The sequence below is a fragment of the Oratosquilla oratoria genome, chromosome 12 (genome assembly GCF_046742065.1).
Source record: "Oratosquilla oratoria isolate Oo_2021 chromosome 12, ASM4674206v1, whole genome shotgun sequence".
NCBI lineage: Eukaryota > Metazoa > Arthropoda > Malacostraca > Stomatopoda > Squillidae > Oratosquilla > Oratosquilla oratoria.
In genome coordinates, this window is record NC_134788.1 from 65,599,952 (window position 1) to 65,617,773 (window position 17,822).

At 37.9% G+C, this 17,822-nt stretch overlaps 1 protein-coding gene across 1 annotated transcript; it reads right to left on the bottom strand.

Annotated features, from left to right (window-relative positions):
• Window positions 1-1,186: 1,186 nt before the first annotated feature.
• LOC143031944 (uncharacterized) lies at window positions 1,187-17,180 on the bottom strand. The gene is made up of 2 exons (XM_076196327.1): window positions 16,932-17,180; window positions 1,187-4,735 (listed from the first exon to the last, which is right to left on the bottom strand). The coding sequence occupies exon 2, from the start codon at window positions 4,341-4,343 to the stop codon at window positions 2,637-2,639; it is 1,707 nt and encodes a 568-aa protein (XP_076052442.1). The 5' UTR covers window positions 4,344-4,735; window positions 16,932-17,180; the 3' UTR covers window positions 1,187-2,636.
• Window positions 17,181-17,822: the final 642 nt, after the last annotated feature.

A 17,822-nucleotide genomic window follows, 5' to 3' on the forward strand; every position in this document is an offset into this window, starting at 1 on the left:
TAAGGAGTACCTCAGGTTTGTATCAGGCCACTTCATTAAATCAGCAATCCCCCTTCTCCATCCCCTCATGCAGAAAAGGAAAAAGACAGGGAGAAATTTCTTTGGGCTGCATCAATTTATTTTTCACACATACCCCATCACCCTCATGCCTGACAGCAAAATCTATATACAACCATTCTCCATTCACCCCTATCTTCTGTCCTTCCTCAACAGACATTTCCCTCTTTCTCAATGCCCCTTTTACTTCATACATCTCATCCTAGGTCACCCCCTCACATTCACTCCTTTCACCCCTGCCTTCCACACCTCTTTCACTAATCTTTCTTTACTCATTATTTCCATGGGTCCAAACCATCCCAATACTCTTTCATCAACCCTATCTCCCAACTCCCTTTCCACCCCCTTTCTCCTATCCACCTTATGTCTCACTCTATCCAGCATAGTAACCCTTATCATACTTCTCAAACACATTCAAACTTCTCTCTTCCTCTCTTATGTTCCATGTTTTTGGCCCATACAGTGCTGTTGGCACAATCACTCCTTCATACAATCTCTTAACATCCTTTCCCAAATGTGCCTAAATGTAGCCATTTTGTCAGTCCTGGTTCGTTCTTCCCGTGTGGTGTGGTCATTAAAACATATGGCCCGTAAAAGCAAAGTGAATCTTGATTCACTTAGCCCAGCACGGTACAAAAGTGACACATGCAGAGGATCAAACATTTCCTTTGATGTTTGTTTATTATCTTGTTTGGCTCCACTCTCTACAAGAATGCCAATAAGGGCCAATATTTCATCTGAGCATGTGTGCCCACGTGATCCCTTTGCTTGATTAGCATATTTTGATGCCAAAATATCGATTCTCTGGTTGGTGCAGGTTACCACATTTTGCGCCATATCTTCTGTGACAAACAGAAAAAAATCACCAACTGCTTCTGATCCAAGGCTGAGGGCGAGATGCAGGGATGACCCATCATCCAGGAAGTGCAAGATACGAGAGAGGGAAGTGGGTAGAAGGCTCTTTTAGTATGTATATATTTTTTTCATCAATATTTTCTTTGCTCATGTTATTCCTTAACAGTAGGTCTTTGTGGGAAACTCTATTGATTTGTTCCCTTTTCCAAATAGAATTTGATATATTAGGTAAATTATAAACATCGAAATTGTATCAAGTATTTAAATTTATTAAGCCAACAAGAACGATTTCAGGGGGGGAATTGATAAGATATTTATCACATTATTTCACTAGTTGTAAAATGTGTGTGCACGCACGCAGGCGCACAGATTAGAAGGAACAGTGTTCTTCATACAAATCACACTGGAATAGATTCTCACCAACGTGAGTCACCATGTGACATTTGAGAGACCTGAGTGAATCCTCACGTGCTTTGTGAGACTCCTTTTGTGAGAAAGCTGCATCGCACAGGTTGTGGTGAAAATAGTGTCCTCCACCACATGTGGTCCATAGGTACGGAGGCTCCCGTCCTCCAATGGCTAGGACCCTTGGAAAGAGTGGAAAAAAAAAGGTGGACACAGATGGACGTCACAGAGGTCATGGGATACTACCAGGTAAAATTGTTAATGAATCTAATATCAATATTAAACAATAATTAGAAGGATAGATCCAAGCTGTTGAATAAGGAGAAATAAAGGGGAGTGGGGTTGGAAGGAATAAAGCTAACAATCCTCTAAGGCTGTTTGATTGGGATACTACAGAACCGAAACAGCTACAAGGTTATCACTGGACAGTCAATCTGCTGTTCCACCGCGATTCCAGAAACAACAACTGCCATGACCATACAGTCTTCTGCTGGCATGGTTACTGCCACAACTATGTGGTCCTCTGCTGGAACTGGTACACTGCAAGTGCTGTAAAACACAGCCACAACTATGTGGACTTCCTTCACTGCATGGCTGCTACATATTTCACAAGGTTTGTCAAAGATAACCTAATTGCTACACTTGCTCAACGGCTTCTACCTTCATCAAACAACTACAACTGGAAATGAACAACTGGAACAACTACAAATTAGACTGCAACTGGGGCAACTACAAACTGGGGCGCAAATAGAAGTAAACTGGCCAAACTGTACTATGAATCAAACCCAACTGGCTACAAGTAAATCTATACGGCAACATGGTCAGCGAACGGATTTGAATAGATGAGGTGAAGAGCGCCATCTACGACTAATTAGTCGTCCACATACATGGACTGCAAATTATTCAGGTACTCATGCCTCATGGGATCAAACAGCTTGGGTCTTTACCAGAACAATTAACATTTTTTGTACATAAACAGAGGACAAATTCCTTATAAATTGAACTGTAAGAATGAATTTTGTTCACTCATGAATGACCCTACAGGTAAAACAAAGGGAATGCCATGCTGGATTCTAAGTGTGTAGGTATCAATTGTGTAATTGCCTTTCTGCTGGCTTAATCCAAGACATCAGAAAAGTGTGATCTTTTCATCATAAAGGTCATACAGGAATGGCTTCTCTCCAATGTCTTGTGACAGAAGTCTTATGTGAAAAACCTGAATCAAAGAGGTCACACTGGAAAGGCTTCTCTTCTGTGTGAGTCTTCATATGCTGTGTGGTATAACTCTTTTATGAAAAAGCAAAGCCGCACAGGTCACACTAAAAAACCTCTCCTGTGTGGCTCCTCATATGGTCTGTGAGATAATTCTTTCTTGAGAAAGCTGCATTGCACAGACAACACTGGAAAAGCTTCTCTCCTGTGTGAGTCCTCATATGGTTTGTGAGATCACCGTTTTGTGAAAAAGCAGAATTGCACAGGTCACACTGGAAAGGTTTCTCTCCTGTGTGGGTCCTCATATGTTTTGTGAGAGCACTCTTTTTTAAGAAACCAGAATCACACAGGTCACATTGGAAAGGCTTCTCTCCGGTGTGGGTCATTGTATGATATTTAAGATGATCCTTTCGTGAAAAAGATGCAATGCACAGATCACACTGGAAAGGCTTTTCTCCTGTGTGGGTCCTCATATGCCTTGTGAGATTACCCTTTTGTGAAAAAGCAGAATTGCACAGGTCACACTGGAAAGGCTTCTCTCCTGTGTGGGTCCTCATATGCATTGTGAGAGCACCCTTTATTGAGAAAGCAGAATCACACAGGTCACACTGGAAAGGCTTCTCTCCTGTGTGGGTCCTCATATGCATTGTGAGATCATACTTTCGTGAGAAAGCAGAATCACACAGGTCACACTGGAAAGGCTTCTCTCCTGTGTGGGTCCTCTTATGACGTATGAGAAGTTGCTTTCGTGAAAAAGCAGAATCGCACTGGTCACATTGGAAATGCTTCTCTCCTGTGTGGCTCCTCATATGCATTGTGAGAACGACCTTTAGTGAGAAAGCAGAATAACACAGGGCACATTGGAAAGGCTTCTCTCCTGTGTGGGTCCTCATATGATGTACGAGAAGTTGCTTTCGTGAAAAAGCAGAATCACACAGGTCACACTGAAAAGGCTTCTCTCCTGTGTGGGTCCTCATATGCATTGTGAGATCATACTTTCGTGAGAAAGCAGAATCACACAGAGCACACTGGAAAGGCTTCTCTCCTGAGTGGGTCCTCATATGCGTTTTGAGATGTGGCTTTCGTGAAAAAGCAGAATCACACAGGTCACACTGGAAAGGCTTCTCTCCTGTGTGGGTCCTCATATGCATTGTGAGATCAAACTTTCGTGAGAAAGCAGAATCACACAGGTCACACTGGAAAGGCTTCTCTCCTGTGTGGGTCCTCTTATGACGTATGAGAAGTTGCTTTCGTGAAAAAGCAGAATCGCACTGGTCACATTGGAAATCCTTTTCTCCTGTGTGGCTCCTCATATGCGTTGTGAGAGCGCCCTTTAGTGAGAAAGCAGAATCACACAGGACACATTGGAAAGGCTTCTCTCCTGTGTGGGTCCTCATATGCATTGTGAGATCATACTTTCGTGAGAAAGCAGAATCACACAGGTCACACTGGAAAGGCTTCTCTCCTGTGTGGGTCCTCATATGCATTGTGAGATCATACTTTCGTGAGAAAGCAGAATCACACAGGTCACACTGGAAAGGCTTCTCTCCTGTGTGGATCCTCTTATGACGTATGAGATGTGGCTTTCGTGAAAAGGCAGAATCACACAGGTCACACTGGAAAGGCTTCTCTCCTGTGTGAGTCCTTGTTTTCTTTGTGAGATCACCCTTTTGTGAGAGACCAGAATTGTACAGGTCACACTGGAAAGGATTCTCTCCTGTGTGGGTCATGTAATCTTTGTGGAAACACTTTTGTGTGAAAGTTTTATTGCACAGGTCAACCTGGAATGGCTTCTCTCCAGCGTGGGTGATCATATGAAATTTGAGATGATTCTTTCATAAGAAAGATGCATTGAACAGGTCACATTGAAAAGGCTACGATGTGGGTTCTGATATACTGTGTGAGAGAACCCTTTTGTGAGAAAGTAGAACTGCACAGGTCACATTGGAAAGTCTTTCTCCTGTGAGGGTCCTCACATGATCTTTGAAGTGACTTTTGTACCATTTGAGATCATGCTTTCGTGAGAAAGCAGAATTACAAAGATTACACTAGAAGCGCTTCTCTACAGTGTGGATCATCACGTGATATCTAAGATAATTCATGATATAGCTGTGCTGTAGATGTCACACCAGATCCTCTTCATCATGTCACACACATGGATTCTATGGATAGCTCTTCCAAAGGAATGGTGATAGTTACCCTCTTCCTGGAAAAAAGTAATCATATGTTTGACATCTCTTTGAAATTGTTTAATACACTATAATAGGATTGTGAATGTTGTATACACAAACCATATGTACCTAAACAGACCCTTTGTACTTGCTATAACATAAAATAGATACAAATACTAACAGATGAGCTGTTATTATATATTGCATTCTATTTTTTTTTTTATTAGAAATGTACTGAAAACCACCCAGTAGCTACATGCATACTCAACCCATGACAACTGGAATGACTCAAATTTTTCAACCTACAGAGGCATTATATACACAAAACCTGGTCATCTTCCAAGAAGCCTGTGACTCCCTTACTAGTTGTGACACTTGTGTCATAATGATGTCAAAAAAATAAATAAACAGATAAAGAGAAATTAGATAAGTTCTCTTTGGGGAACCTTTATTTGATATATTATCTCAGTTTAGAAGGTGTCCCTGACCATTAACCTTAATAAATTCTGAAGTTGGGTATTATATGAGTTTTTATACCATTTGAACATATCCCTCCTTGAAAACGACAGCCTAATTGCTGAGATCATTTGATCAAGGAATGTAGTTGACAGTGAGGATGATCACTGTCCCAGACTGATGCTGAAGAACATGCTACCAAATTTCACTATGCCCCTACATCTAACTGGTTTGTGACATACTATAACAAAAATAGAGGTAACTTTATATCCATGCTGCTAAGTATCTAGAGAGATTGGAGTGTTCCCTAAAAATAACCTCAAAAAATATGGTAAAGATGATCCGAGGAAAGGATTTAACACCATCCATGATGTTCCTCCATGTACCTTGTCCATCAGATGGAATTTACAAATCCATCAAACCGTACTGAACATTCAATTCCTGCAAACCACATATCTACAACCAAGACATACACAAATTCTCAAGAATATTAATTATGCCCTGACAATGACAAAAAGAAAGAGAAAATAGTAGCATGCTCATGTTCACATTTTATGGTTCATACCTCCCTGAGTGAATAAATATTGGTCCTTTTTCTCTCCCAATAAAAGCTTTCATCAACTGTCTTTTACAGTGTTACCAGTGTTATGAGTTTCGCCATGAAAGGAAGAACTGTACAAATTGTCTACGATGTGGTCATTGTTCTGTCCGTGACTCACAACCTACTCCTGATTGTGAATCAGAACTACATTGTTTCCATAGCAGAGAAGCTTACTTAATACATTCTCAACAATGCAAGGAGTACTGTTTTCAACAAGACATTCTTCAGCTGACTAGACTTGGTAGTGCCAAGGAAGTTCTTCATTTTAGACAAATGGATGGTGCGGCAAAAACATATGCCTCCTCCCTCTGCTCCATCAAATACAGTTAGGGCACCTTCCTGCCTTTCTCAACCACCAATTGTCCCCCTCCCCCATCCCCCACTCCTATATGAATCCTGCTCCTGCTGTTACAGTCCAGAACAAGTTCTCTATTTTGTAAAATCACACTGTATCATCACCAAATCCCTCCACCTCATCTTGAGCAAAGCGTTCCATTGCATCTTCAACAAAACCCTCTTCTACATCATCAGCAAAACCCTCCACAGTACCCTCAGCAACATCACAGACTCTCAAAACAGAAGCCCATATCGCAGAAGTCCATGCTCACACAGATTCCCAATCAATAACCCATATTAAAGATAGTAAATCAATACACACATTTTCAGCAACAAAATCTGGTATGCAGCAATGTGTTACCTGAATTTTTTTGCTAGACCCTCTGATATCCCTCCCTCCAAATCCTCTCTCCCCACTAGAGGACAGAGTCCACCATGCCAGACTGCAGTGCTGCAACGATCCACCCCTTCTAATTTACCACAAGAGGCTGGATGACAGCATTGCTGACAATTGTTTGGGGTGTAACACTTCAACCCATACTAGACAACACATTATGGAAGATTACACTGTACACAATCATGAACACCAACAACACAAAATACTCTTTATAAAAGATTTGTGGGAAAACCCTGTTCCAGACATAGTGTTCCTCAGGGAGATGGGATGGCGCAGAGAAACTGTCTATGGAACAACTACTGCCTATCATGATGTAAATAAGCTGTACTCAGCAAAGATAGGTCTCCTGAAGAGGCACCAGCAGAAGAATATTCTTCTGCTTTTTCTGGCTTTACCAGAGGTGATAGAAGACTAGGTAAAATTATAGACATAGAAAGGGAGATGAGTTATAGGAATATTTCATGGAATTAAGATTACAGAGCTAAAGAAAGAAATCATGGACCTAAAGAGTGAATCATTGTAATGTACAAAGACATGAGCGAATAAAAAAAGAATTAATCAAAGTAAAAAGTGAAAAGGAAAGGAAAAACAAAGATACCACTAATAGTGAGGCCTTAAAAAAAGAAGAGGTGAATGAACACATTAAGGAGGTGACCAAGAAGGTTGGAGGAAATATAGGAGAGGACAACATATGGGAAATCAGAAAGGAATGGAAAAAGGACCAGGAAAACCAAAAGATAGTTTTTAAAGAAATTATCCAACAAGTGCAAGAGAACACAAAAGCAACAGTTGTTAAAGTAGTCAAAGAGAAAGAAAATTGGGTTACAGATACAGTGGAAAAAAGTACATAGTAGTATATGGTATAAAGGAAAAACATAACTTAGCTACTTGAGAGAAAAAGAAGAGAAGGAAATAGCAAGAAACATTCTGAAAGAAGTGCAAAGCAGAGTAAGAAATAGAAAAGGAAATAAAAGTGCATAGAATAGGGCAATACACAAAAGAAAAAAAATCGACCTCTAAAAATCAAACTAAGATTACAAATGGTAGAAGTATTAGCAAAAGCAGGAAAGTTGTCAAATAGTGTATAGTGGATAAAAAAAATTAACAATGAGGAAAAAGAATGACAAGACACTAAGAAATGAAGCTAAAGAAAAAACGAGAAAAGAAAGGAGACAGAAAAGAAAGAGTTCTATTTGAGAGTATTATACATGAGGCTGAGAAAATGGTATATTCAAGAAAAAGAAACCAAAAGAATAGAGAACAAGATAGAGAAGGAAAAAAATAAAAGTAACTTATATGGGGGTATGCTGATTCCATTATCTTTGCCAATGCTGATGCCAATGCAGATTCCAATTCACTCTTAGTTGCCGATGCTGATAAAGATTCCTATTAACTCTTAGTTGCCAATTCTGATTCTACTTTATATAATTATGATAAGTTTTTAACATAAAGTAACTAAATTATGATTTTTACTTGCTTTATAGTGTAGATTTATACATGCCAGTTGTTGAGCTAATGATTGAATGAACTTAATGGAGTGCTTATTGATTGACCACTTTATGATTATATTATTTTCTATTGGTTGAAAAAGAGGTTTAAAAATTACCTACTTCAGAGATTTTGAGATAACTACTAACTTCAAGTTCCTTGAGTCTACAGATTTTATCACCTCTGTATAATATTTTCAAAATGTGTGTTGACACTAGATGGCAGTGTAGGTTTACCACTACCACAGCATATTCCTAGCCACCTCATTCCCCACAGTTGTGATGCTATGTAAAAATAAAAGCAATGATTATTTGGTAGTGGTATCTCAAGCACATATGCTGCATGGCCCTATACAACCTCCAGAACAAATAGGTGAATTACTGAATTATCATCAGCAAAATATTGCTGATGCAGAATCACTACAAAAAAAATCTCACTGATGACGATGACGATTCACCAAAAAAGTATCGATTCTTGCCGGTGCCAATGCTGTATAATCGGCACACCCCTAGACTTATACTAACATAGTCTGATCTGGTGGAAGAAAAACCCAATATAATGGGAATTGTGGTGATGATATTAAGGGGTCCACTACCACCATATAGTGTTGGACAAGGTTTATACAATCACTGGATGAAAAATAGAGAGGAAAAACAGGGTGGAGTCATGTTTTTGACTAAGAAAATCTTAAATGTGATGAAGGTTACAGATGGAGAAAACAATGTGGAAATGATTATGATAAGAGTTGAAAATAAGACATAAAAAGTAGAAAGTTTGTGGTGATTTATGTGCCTCCAAAAATGCGTTCTTGGAAAGAGTGACTATTCCAAAATATTAGAAGATACAAAGTATTCATTAAATGAGATGCTGAAGGATGGAGGAAACACAGTACTTATGAGAGATTTTAACTGCAAAGATATATGTTGGGAAGAGATGATAGTGAAAGATGGAGAGGGCCTTTGGGGAAATATATTACTTGACATGACTATAGAACAATGACACAATGGGTAAAAGAAAATACCAGATATAGAAATAAAGAACCATCGAGAATAGGTTAAATATTTACATCAGAGCCTGAAATTGTGGATAAGATTGAATATGACACCAATTGGGAAGAGTAACCATATACTACTTGAGTTTGAACTAAAAGAGGAAATATCTATGGAGAGAAATGAGAAACACAGAAAAGGAAGACTGATGTATAAAAAAAAAGAAAAGAAAAAAAAAACAGATTTTGGGAAACTTAGAAATTTCTTTCAAAAAGTGAGTTGGGAAAAATAGAAATTTCTTTCAAAAAGTGAGTTGGGAAAAATTCTACAATAAAGGAATAATGAGACAAGCGGAAGAGAAATGGATGATTATGATGAAAATCTATAATGAAGGAGTGGATAAATATGTACCAAAACAAAACAGAATAAGTGAGCATGTGGTCCCTCAAAAACTCAATATAGTTATTTGCTTTCATTGTCACATTTGTGGGGAGAAAGTATAGTCCACCTCTGCCCTTTTTCAATGAGCCGTCTGAGCTCGGTGAGGGAGATGGTCCTGTATGCTGCTCCTCAGTGCCTCTTTTTTTACTTCTCCAGGAACTTTGGCGCCCTTTAACTCGTCTTCCAGTGCTCTAGATGGGGCGTACCAAGCTTACTATGGAAGAGAAGAGCAGGGCCCTTGCTCTGTTAGAGCAGGGAATCTGAAGGTGTCAACAACAAAGCCGCAGCTGCCCTCCCTCCTGGTACTGTTCCACCATGAAAGACAGGCTCTGGGGCACCAAGGAAGACTTCTACATGCACTGACAAGGTCCTATGACGAGAAGTACAATCAGACCCATCTATTACAGCCGTTGGGCTAAAGAAAAAGCATCTGGAACTACTGAAAAAGTCTCTGCCAAGAAGCTGCTGCTCACGGAGCCTGTGAAGAAGAAAAGACTAGCATTCTGCAAGAAATACAAGGAGTGGACACCACAGCTGTGGCTGAACGTCATGTTCACTGAGGAAAGCACCTTCAGGCTGGTTAGGGGAGACTCCAAGATTGTCCGTCGACCAAGTGATGTATCAAAATACGACCCGTGGTACATGGCCAAGACAGTAAAACATCCAGACAGTGTGATGGTGTATTTACCTAGTTAGTATACCTGGAACAAATTAGACGAAGAAACAGCGTGTGCAAATACTATTCAATTATTTAAGAAAAAACTTGATGCTGAAAGATACAAAGATGGGTCACCACGAGCATAGCTCCCTTTCCGTATTATACAACTATGTAAGTACACACGACAGTCAAAATGACAGCGAAGATTGGACTAAGAAAGAAAAAAAGCGGATGTCAATGATGAGAGAGTACCTGTGTTGTATTAGTAGGGAAGGGGAAAGCTCATGGTATAGTGGGAAGGTGAAGAAAAAGGAGAAGGGGAGGGATTACTGAGGAAAATTGAAAGAAATGAGGAAGGGGACAAATGGGCCCCAGTAGTCAGAAGGAACGTCAACAAAAGTTGCACAGACGATAGAGGTGAAAGCAAAGAGATTAGAAAATATGTAAAAATTAGAAATATAGATAAGAGCAGCATAATGGAAGGTGAAGATAATTATTTCCATGGATTTAATGAGGGAGATGACCTCTCCCGATTAGCAAGTCTAGAGGAAAAACCAGAGAAAATGAACGAACAATGGGAGGTTAAGTTCAGTCAACGTACACGGATTACACAAGTTGATAAATTGGAAGAACTAAAGGACTATCAAAACCTAAATAAATAGAAGAATTAAAAAGACAGTTAAAACAAGTAAAGGATGAGAATGAGGAATTAAAGAAAAATAATAAAGAGAAAGTCCATAGCAAAAGAGGTAGGTTGGAGAAAAGTACAAGAGAACAACAAAATCGAATTTAGAGATACAGTAAAACAACAGATGAAAGAACAAAATAAGAACACAATTATTAAAGCAATGAGGTAGGAGATATAGCAAGAGACTTAGGAGATAAAAAGAAATGTATCATTATATTAGGGATAGAAGAGAAGCATAATCCAAATAGGACTACAAGAATAAAGAAGGAAAAAATAAACAAGATATTAGATATAGTTCAAGAGGATGAGCAAGAAAGAGGGAAAGAAATTGATGAAATATATAGAATAGGGAAATACAATACAGATAAGACCAGGCAAATTAAGGTTAAATTCAGGTCACAAACAACAGCAGAGAATATCTTATCAAAAACAGGGAAACTAGCAAAAAGTGATCTATATAAACAGGTATGGATAAAAAGAGAGATGAATAAAGAGGAAAGAGAGGATGAGAAAACAAAAAGAATAGAAGCTAAGAAAAAAAAAACGAGAACAGAACAGAGTCAGAAAAAGAGAGTAGTGGATATGAAAGTGAGGAAATGGTTCATAGCAGAGAAAAACGGAAGGGAAACAGAAAACAGGAAGTAGCAGAAAATCAAAAGTGTCTCACACATATATAGATGGCTTAATAACAGGCTTGAATGAACTGAGTGAGTACCTGAAGGAAAAAGAACCAGACATAATGGGAATTGTAGAGACAAAATTGAAAAGTCCACTACCACTCAACAATGTAGGACATGGTGCATATAATTATTGGATTAGAAACAGAGAGGTAATACAAGGGGGTGGAGTTATGTTCCTGACTAAGAAGAATATCATTGTGAGGAATGTCACATATGGAAAGAACAGAGTAGAGATGATTATGATGGAAGTGGAGGACAGGGATGGAAAGAGCAGGAAGTTTGTGGTAAATCATGTGCCTCCTAAAATGGCTTTGTGGGATGAGAGAGAACACAAAAATATGTTAGAAGACACAAGGATAACACTAAATAAGACAATGGAAGATGGAGGAAGAATAGTTATAATGGGTGACTTTAATTGTAAAGAAATCTGCTGGGAAGAGATGACAGTGAAGGGTGGAGACAACCTATGGGGAAATGTACTACTTGATATGATTATAGAACATACAATGATGCAATGGATACAAGAGAATACTAGGTATAGAAATGAGGAAGAACCATCGAGACTGGACCTAATAATCACATCACAACCTGAAATAGTGGGCAAAATTGAATATAAGACACCAATAAGTAAAAATGACCACATATTGGTTGAACTGAAACTAAATGAGGAAAAATGCATGGAAAACATGAACAATATAGAAAGGGAAGATTGATGTATGTATTTTGTTTTTGTTTTTATATATATATAAGATAAGAGAATTCTTTCAAAAAGCAGACTGGGAAAGGATACACAAGGAGGAAACAACAGTAGAAGACAAATGGAATACTTTGACAAAAATTTACTAAGAGTGGAAAAATATGTTCCAAGACAAAAACAAGAAAAAGGATATGTTAAGTGTTGGTACAACAAAAGATGTAGGGAGTTAAAAGACAAAAGGGATAAAGGTTGGATAAAATAGAAGAAAGACAAAAGACCTGAAAAAATTGAAAATATATACTAGTTATAGAAATCAATATGTACAAGTGTTCAGAGAAGAAAAGAGAAAAAAAAAAATGTCATAGAAAAATGTACAGATCAACCAAAACTATTTTATAGATTTGTAAACAACAAACTGAAAAACAAACAAGAATTAGAGAAACTACGACAAGGAGTTGAATACACAGAGGAAATAGAAATGGCAGAAATTATGAACAAACATTTTAAATCGGTGTTTGCAACGGAGAACATACAATTTAGAGATGTCGAGTGGGAGGAGAAAGTCCCCCCTATGAAAGAGATAGAAGTAACAAGGAAAGAATCATCACTTGAGTAATCTCGATGTCAGAAAATTGCATGGATCAGATGAAATGGCAAACTGGATTTTGAGAGAATGCAAGAACAAACTAATAGATAAAATACATAGTTTAATAAGCAGTTCACTGAAAGAAGGTAAAGTTCCAGAAGATTGGAAAAGAGCAAATATAGTACCAATTTATAAAGGGGGAAACAAGGAAGACCTTACTAAATATAGACCGGTCTCTCTTACGATAGCTAAAATTTGTGAAAGAATTATCAAAATTAGATGGGTAAGGTATTTAGAAAAAACAATGTACTAAATCCATGGCAATTTGGATTTAGACAACGATGATCATGCATCACAAACTTATAGTGTTTCTATTCAATGTTAATAGATGTAATACAAGAAAGATGGATGGGCTGATTGTGTATTTCTAAACCTGAAAAAAAAAAATTATAAGGTGCCACATAAGAAATCGCTAAAGAAATTAGAAACTGCAGGAGTAATACAGGGCAAACTGCTGGAGTGGATGGAAGACTTCTCACATGAAAGAAAAATGAGAGTGGTGATAAGAGACAAACATTCTAATTGGAATGAAGTGATTAGTGGAGTTCCACAAGGAACAGTTCTGGCCCCAATAATGTTTGCTATATATATTAATGATATGGATATAGGAATTGAAAGTTATATGAGCTTCTTTGCGGTCAATGCAAAACTTTTTTTAAAAAAGTGAACACTAGAATATTGTGAGTCACTGCAGAGTAATCTCAATAAAGTATGGGAATGGAGTAGGAAGTGGGAGATGGAATTCAATATTAAGAAGTGTAGTATATTGGAATTTGCAAGAAGCAAAAAAAGAATAGTGGGATCATATAAATTGGGAGAGGAAGAAATTAAAAAAGTAGAAAATGAGAAGGACCTGGGAGTCATTATTATGAATATGTCCCCTGAGAAACATATAAACAAAATTTTTGGAGAAATTTACAATTCAATAAGAACAATCAAAGTAGCATTTACATACCTAAACAAAGAATAGTGGGATTATATAAATTGGGAGAGGAAGAAATTAAAAAGGTAGAAAATGAGAAGGACCTAGGAGTCATTATTATGAACATGTCCCCTGAGAAACATATGAACAAAACTTTTGGAGAGACTTATAATCTAATAAGATCAATCAAAGTGACATTTACATACCTGGATAAAGAAATGGTGAAGAAAATACTAGTCACTTTGATAAGATCAAGAATGGAGTATGCAGCGACAACATGGTCACCATGTACAAAAAAAAATGTATAACAAAAGTTGAAAGAATACAAAGAGCAATTACGAAATTGGCACCAACACTCTCAGAACTATCATATGAGGAGAGACTAGCAAAACTTGAGCTACAGACATTACAGCAAAGACGAGAGAGAGGAGACTTGATAACTATTTATAGAATCATGAAAGGCATAGCAACTATTGATAGAGAGGATCTAATAAAATGGGATAGTAGAGATACAAGAGGACACGGAAAGAAAATCAAGAAAGACAATTATAGAAGAGACCTGAAAAAGAACAGCTTTCCCCACAGGGTAATAGACGTTTGGAACATGTTAGATGAAAATGTGGTGTGTGCAAAAACAATACATGAATTTAAAAACAATCCAGATAAATCAAGATATGAAGACAGGACACTACGAGCATAGCTCCCCTTCCCGTAAAATACAACTAGGTAAATACACACACACACACACACACACACTCACATATACATATATATACACACACACACACACCATGGGCTTTTTCCCCCTTATAAGGGAGGTAGCTAAGTCAAAACGCTCACACCCATTCCACTCCCATCCACCACCTTTCCTCACTCTCATCTTAGCTCATTATGAATGATGGGTCATCCCTGTATCCCTCCCACTGCTCTGGATCAGAAGCAATGCAGCAAGACACAGTACATCCATGGCAAAGATGCTTCACTTCATTGGTGACACCCCCTCTCCATCACCCTCATACAGAAAAAGAGAAGACCTTAAATCAGGCTTACACTGTCATACAATGTATAAGGAGACTTGCTCAATTTTGGGCCAATCAGGAGACTAAATCTAATTTGGAGGAAAGTCTTACACTAGTGGTCACACCTGGTCAAAATCAACTGAAGGAGGAAAAAAGAACACAAATCAGAGGCTTGACCTACCCAAGCTGAAAGTGATCTTGACATATTGATCACATGACCTGCATCCAGTACTTATGTAAGACTGCATAAGGAAAGGTATAACTGCTCATATCATAATGTAATGACTTCTAATTGATATGACATGGACATGTGGAGTGAATATCAAGAAATATTTTACTCACAAAAATATCATGATCAGTGCACACTGAATTGCAAGTGAACTTTATGAATTCTTGAATTTCCTACTGAGGAGGACTGAATGGAGCTCTATCCCCAATAACAATGTAAGAAAATAGAATACACACATTGATAAACAAAAATGCTTGCTAATCTTAACTTTTCAATTGCTGCCAATGTTAATATATTGAGCTCAAAATGCTCACAATGATTAGAGCTAGCCAACGACAGAGTTCAAGTTTGCAGCTGTGAGACTGACAAATATAGTTACGGGCACAAAATAAAAAAAATAAATAAAAAAATGTTAACCCTTAAATTCTTGTTGCATATGAAAGACCATTTCATCAGAAACAAAATACTTTATGAATTTTTTAAATAGCTCAAAAAATAAGGGAGATACAGTACAATTTTAATTTTCTTTCTATTCTGATTTTTTGGCTAGATTTTACCATAACAAAGTGTAAGAATTAAGGGTGGCAATTTGTAAAGATTTTGGTAAAGAAATATGCATAAACTCTAAACCACTGGTCCAATTTGATTGAAATTTGGAATATTACGGCTTTATAGGTCAACAAATCACCTGAGTATGTTAAAAACAATGTGAAACATCTCCATCATACCAAATTTGCCTTTTCATGGCAACTATCAAGTTGTCAATTTAGAGATGATTATAAGTATAACCCAAACTGCTGCCCCAATTGATATACAACTTGGCATGTGACGGTTTTATGAATCAACAAATCAATTGAGCATGTCAAAAATAATGTGGGACCTTCCTTTTATACTATTCTTACTAACACCTTTCATGTTACCATGACAACTATTGCCAGTTTAGAGATAATCATCCATGAAATCCAAACCACCTGGCCCAATTGACATACAACTTGGCATATGAAATTGTTGAAAAAAAAATTGGGGACAAGATGTCCTATTTTTTGGGGACCAGTTGTCCTGGGTGTGCAGATTTGGGGACCAGTTGACCGTTCACGAACATTACATCCCCAATGATGGCGCCAATCACAGATTTGCGTGTACCTACCTACATATTACCCCTTTGGCTTACCTGTGCAAATTTCCAATGTTGCTTATTTCCTAGAAAAAATAAGGCTAAAAAACATGAACATAACATTAAATATATATATAGATGCCTTCCCTTTAGATTTTTACTCTGAAAACTAATTTGCCAAGGTTAATAACCAAATTTGCGTTTAAATCGGTGAAAAATTCTTTACTTTTGAAGAATTGGGCATACACTTGCAGAACAACAAGACAATTTGAATATCATGTGCATGTGCTGAACGCGCCAAGCATTCAAACTAAGCCAAACAAATTACAATGGGCCGCAAAAGATGGCAATGTAAACAGTCAACCTGGTGGCGCTGCGTGTGGTTTAGCGTGTACCGAACAAATATCTTTATGATATACCAAAAAAATGTTTGCCTCTCAATTTTCCAAAAATTGCTACCAACATTACTATTATTTTGTGATACTTGTATATGGAAATTAAAATACTTATTGATAAGAGCTACAGGTAAGAATTGCAGCAGTGAGACCTGACCTGACCTAACATATCCCCTTGGTAAATATAAAGATGTCCACTCACCTTAATGTTTTTCTTAAATAGCTATTGATACCACTATTAGTTTGCAGTATTTATATCTGGGGTTAAGAATATTCAGAATAATGACAGCTAACCGACTATATACGTAACTGCAGGTGCCAGGCTGGCAAACATGATCTTGATAGATACCCACACATTTACCCCTGCTCAGAATGCCAAATACACTACCAAACGGGAATTGAAGTGTAGCAAATGCCAAAAGTAAACACACTACGCATGCACTAAGCTAATTTACCACTATATGATTTCACTTACGAATTCAAGATAGGCACTCTAGTGACTAGTTTAGCCACAAAAACAAGCTCTTCAAATAGCTGAAGGAGTGAAACTCAAGGCTTGGCTGTCTATGACGTCATATGTAAACAAACATTGCCAGGTACTTGAAGAATAATGGAGTAAAACGAGTTAAAGCTAGATAGTGACAATAATGAACTAATGGCAGGGAAATTCTTATTCGGGAAAGCAAAAACAGATGTTCAAAAGGAGAAACTGCACAAACTATGAAGAGCAAGATAACAGATGAAGGTAGAGGGGGGCAGAGTATAAATGAAAGAAACAAAACAAAAACAGGATAGGAGTCTTTTGCATAATATTATTCTCGCAGCCGGAGTATAAACGAAGGGGGGAAAAATACGAACGAAGCGCTTTATAGTCGGTTCAATCAAATCACCCATCCTGAGTCCACTATAGCATTTCATGATTCACACGACCGCGCCAACCTTTGCCACGTCACTCCTGCAAACTTCTCAATCTCGTCTCTCCATCTCCTGTCTGGTCTTCCACGCTTACCATCTCGCGGCGTCCACTCAGTAATATACCTGCTCCATCGCTCATCAGTCGTTCGCACTAACTTACCTGCCCAATTCCACTTCCTCTCTTTTAATGCCTCCACAATATCTTCCACTCTAGTCTGCTCTATTTCGGTCTTTCGGCGTTATTCCTATCATTGATATTTCCATTCTCCTCTGTGCAGTCCTCAGCTTTGTTTCCATCGTCTTCGTCAGTTTCCAAGTTTCACACATGAAGAGAGAGAGCTTCTCAAGGTTTTATTATACTTGCCAAACACTTTCCAACCAATTGTAATGCGTCTTTTTATTTCATTATCATGATCTTTTGTCACTTTCACCATCTGGTCTAAATAATCAT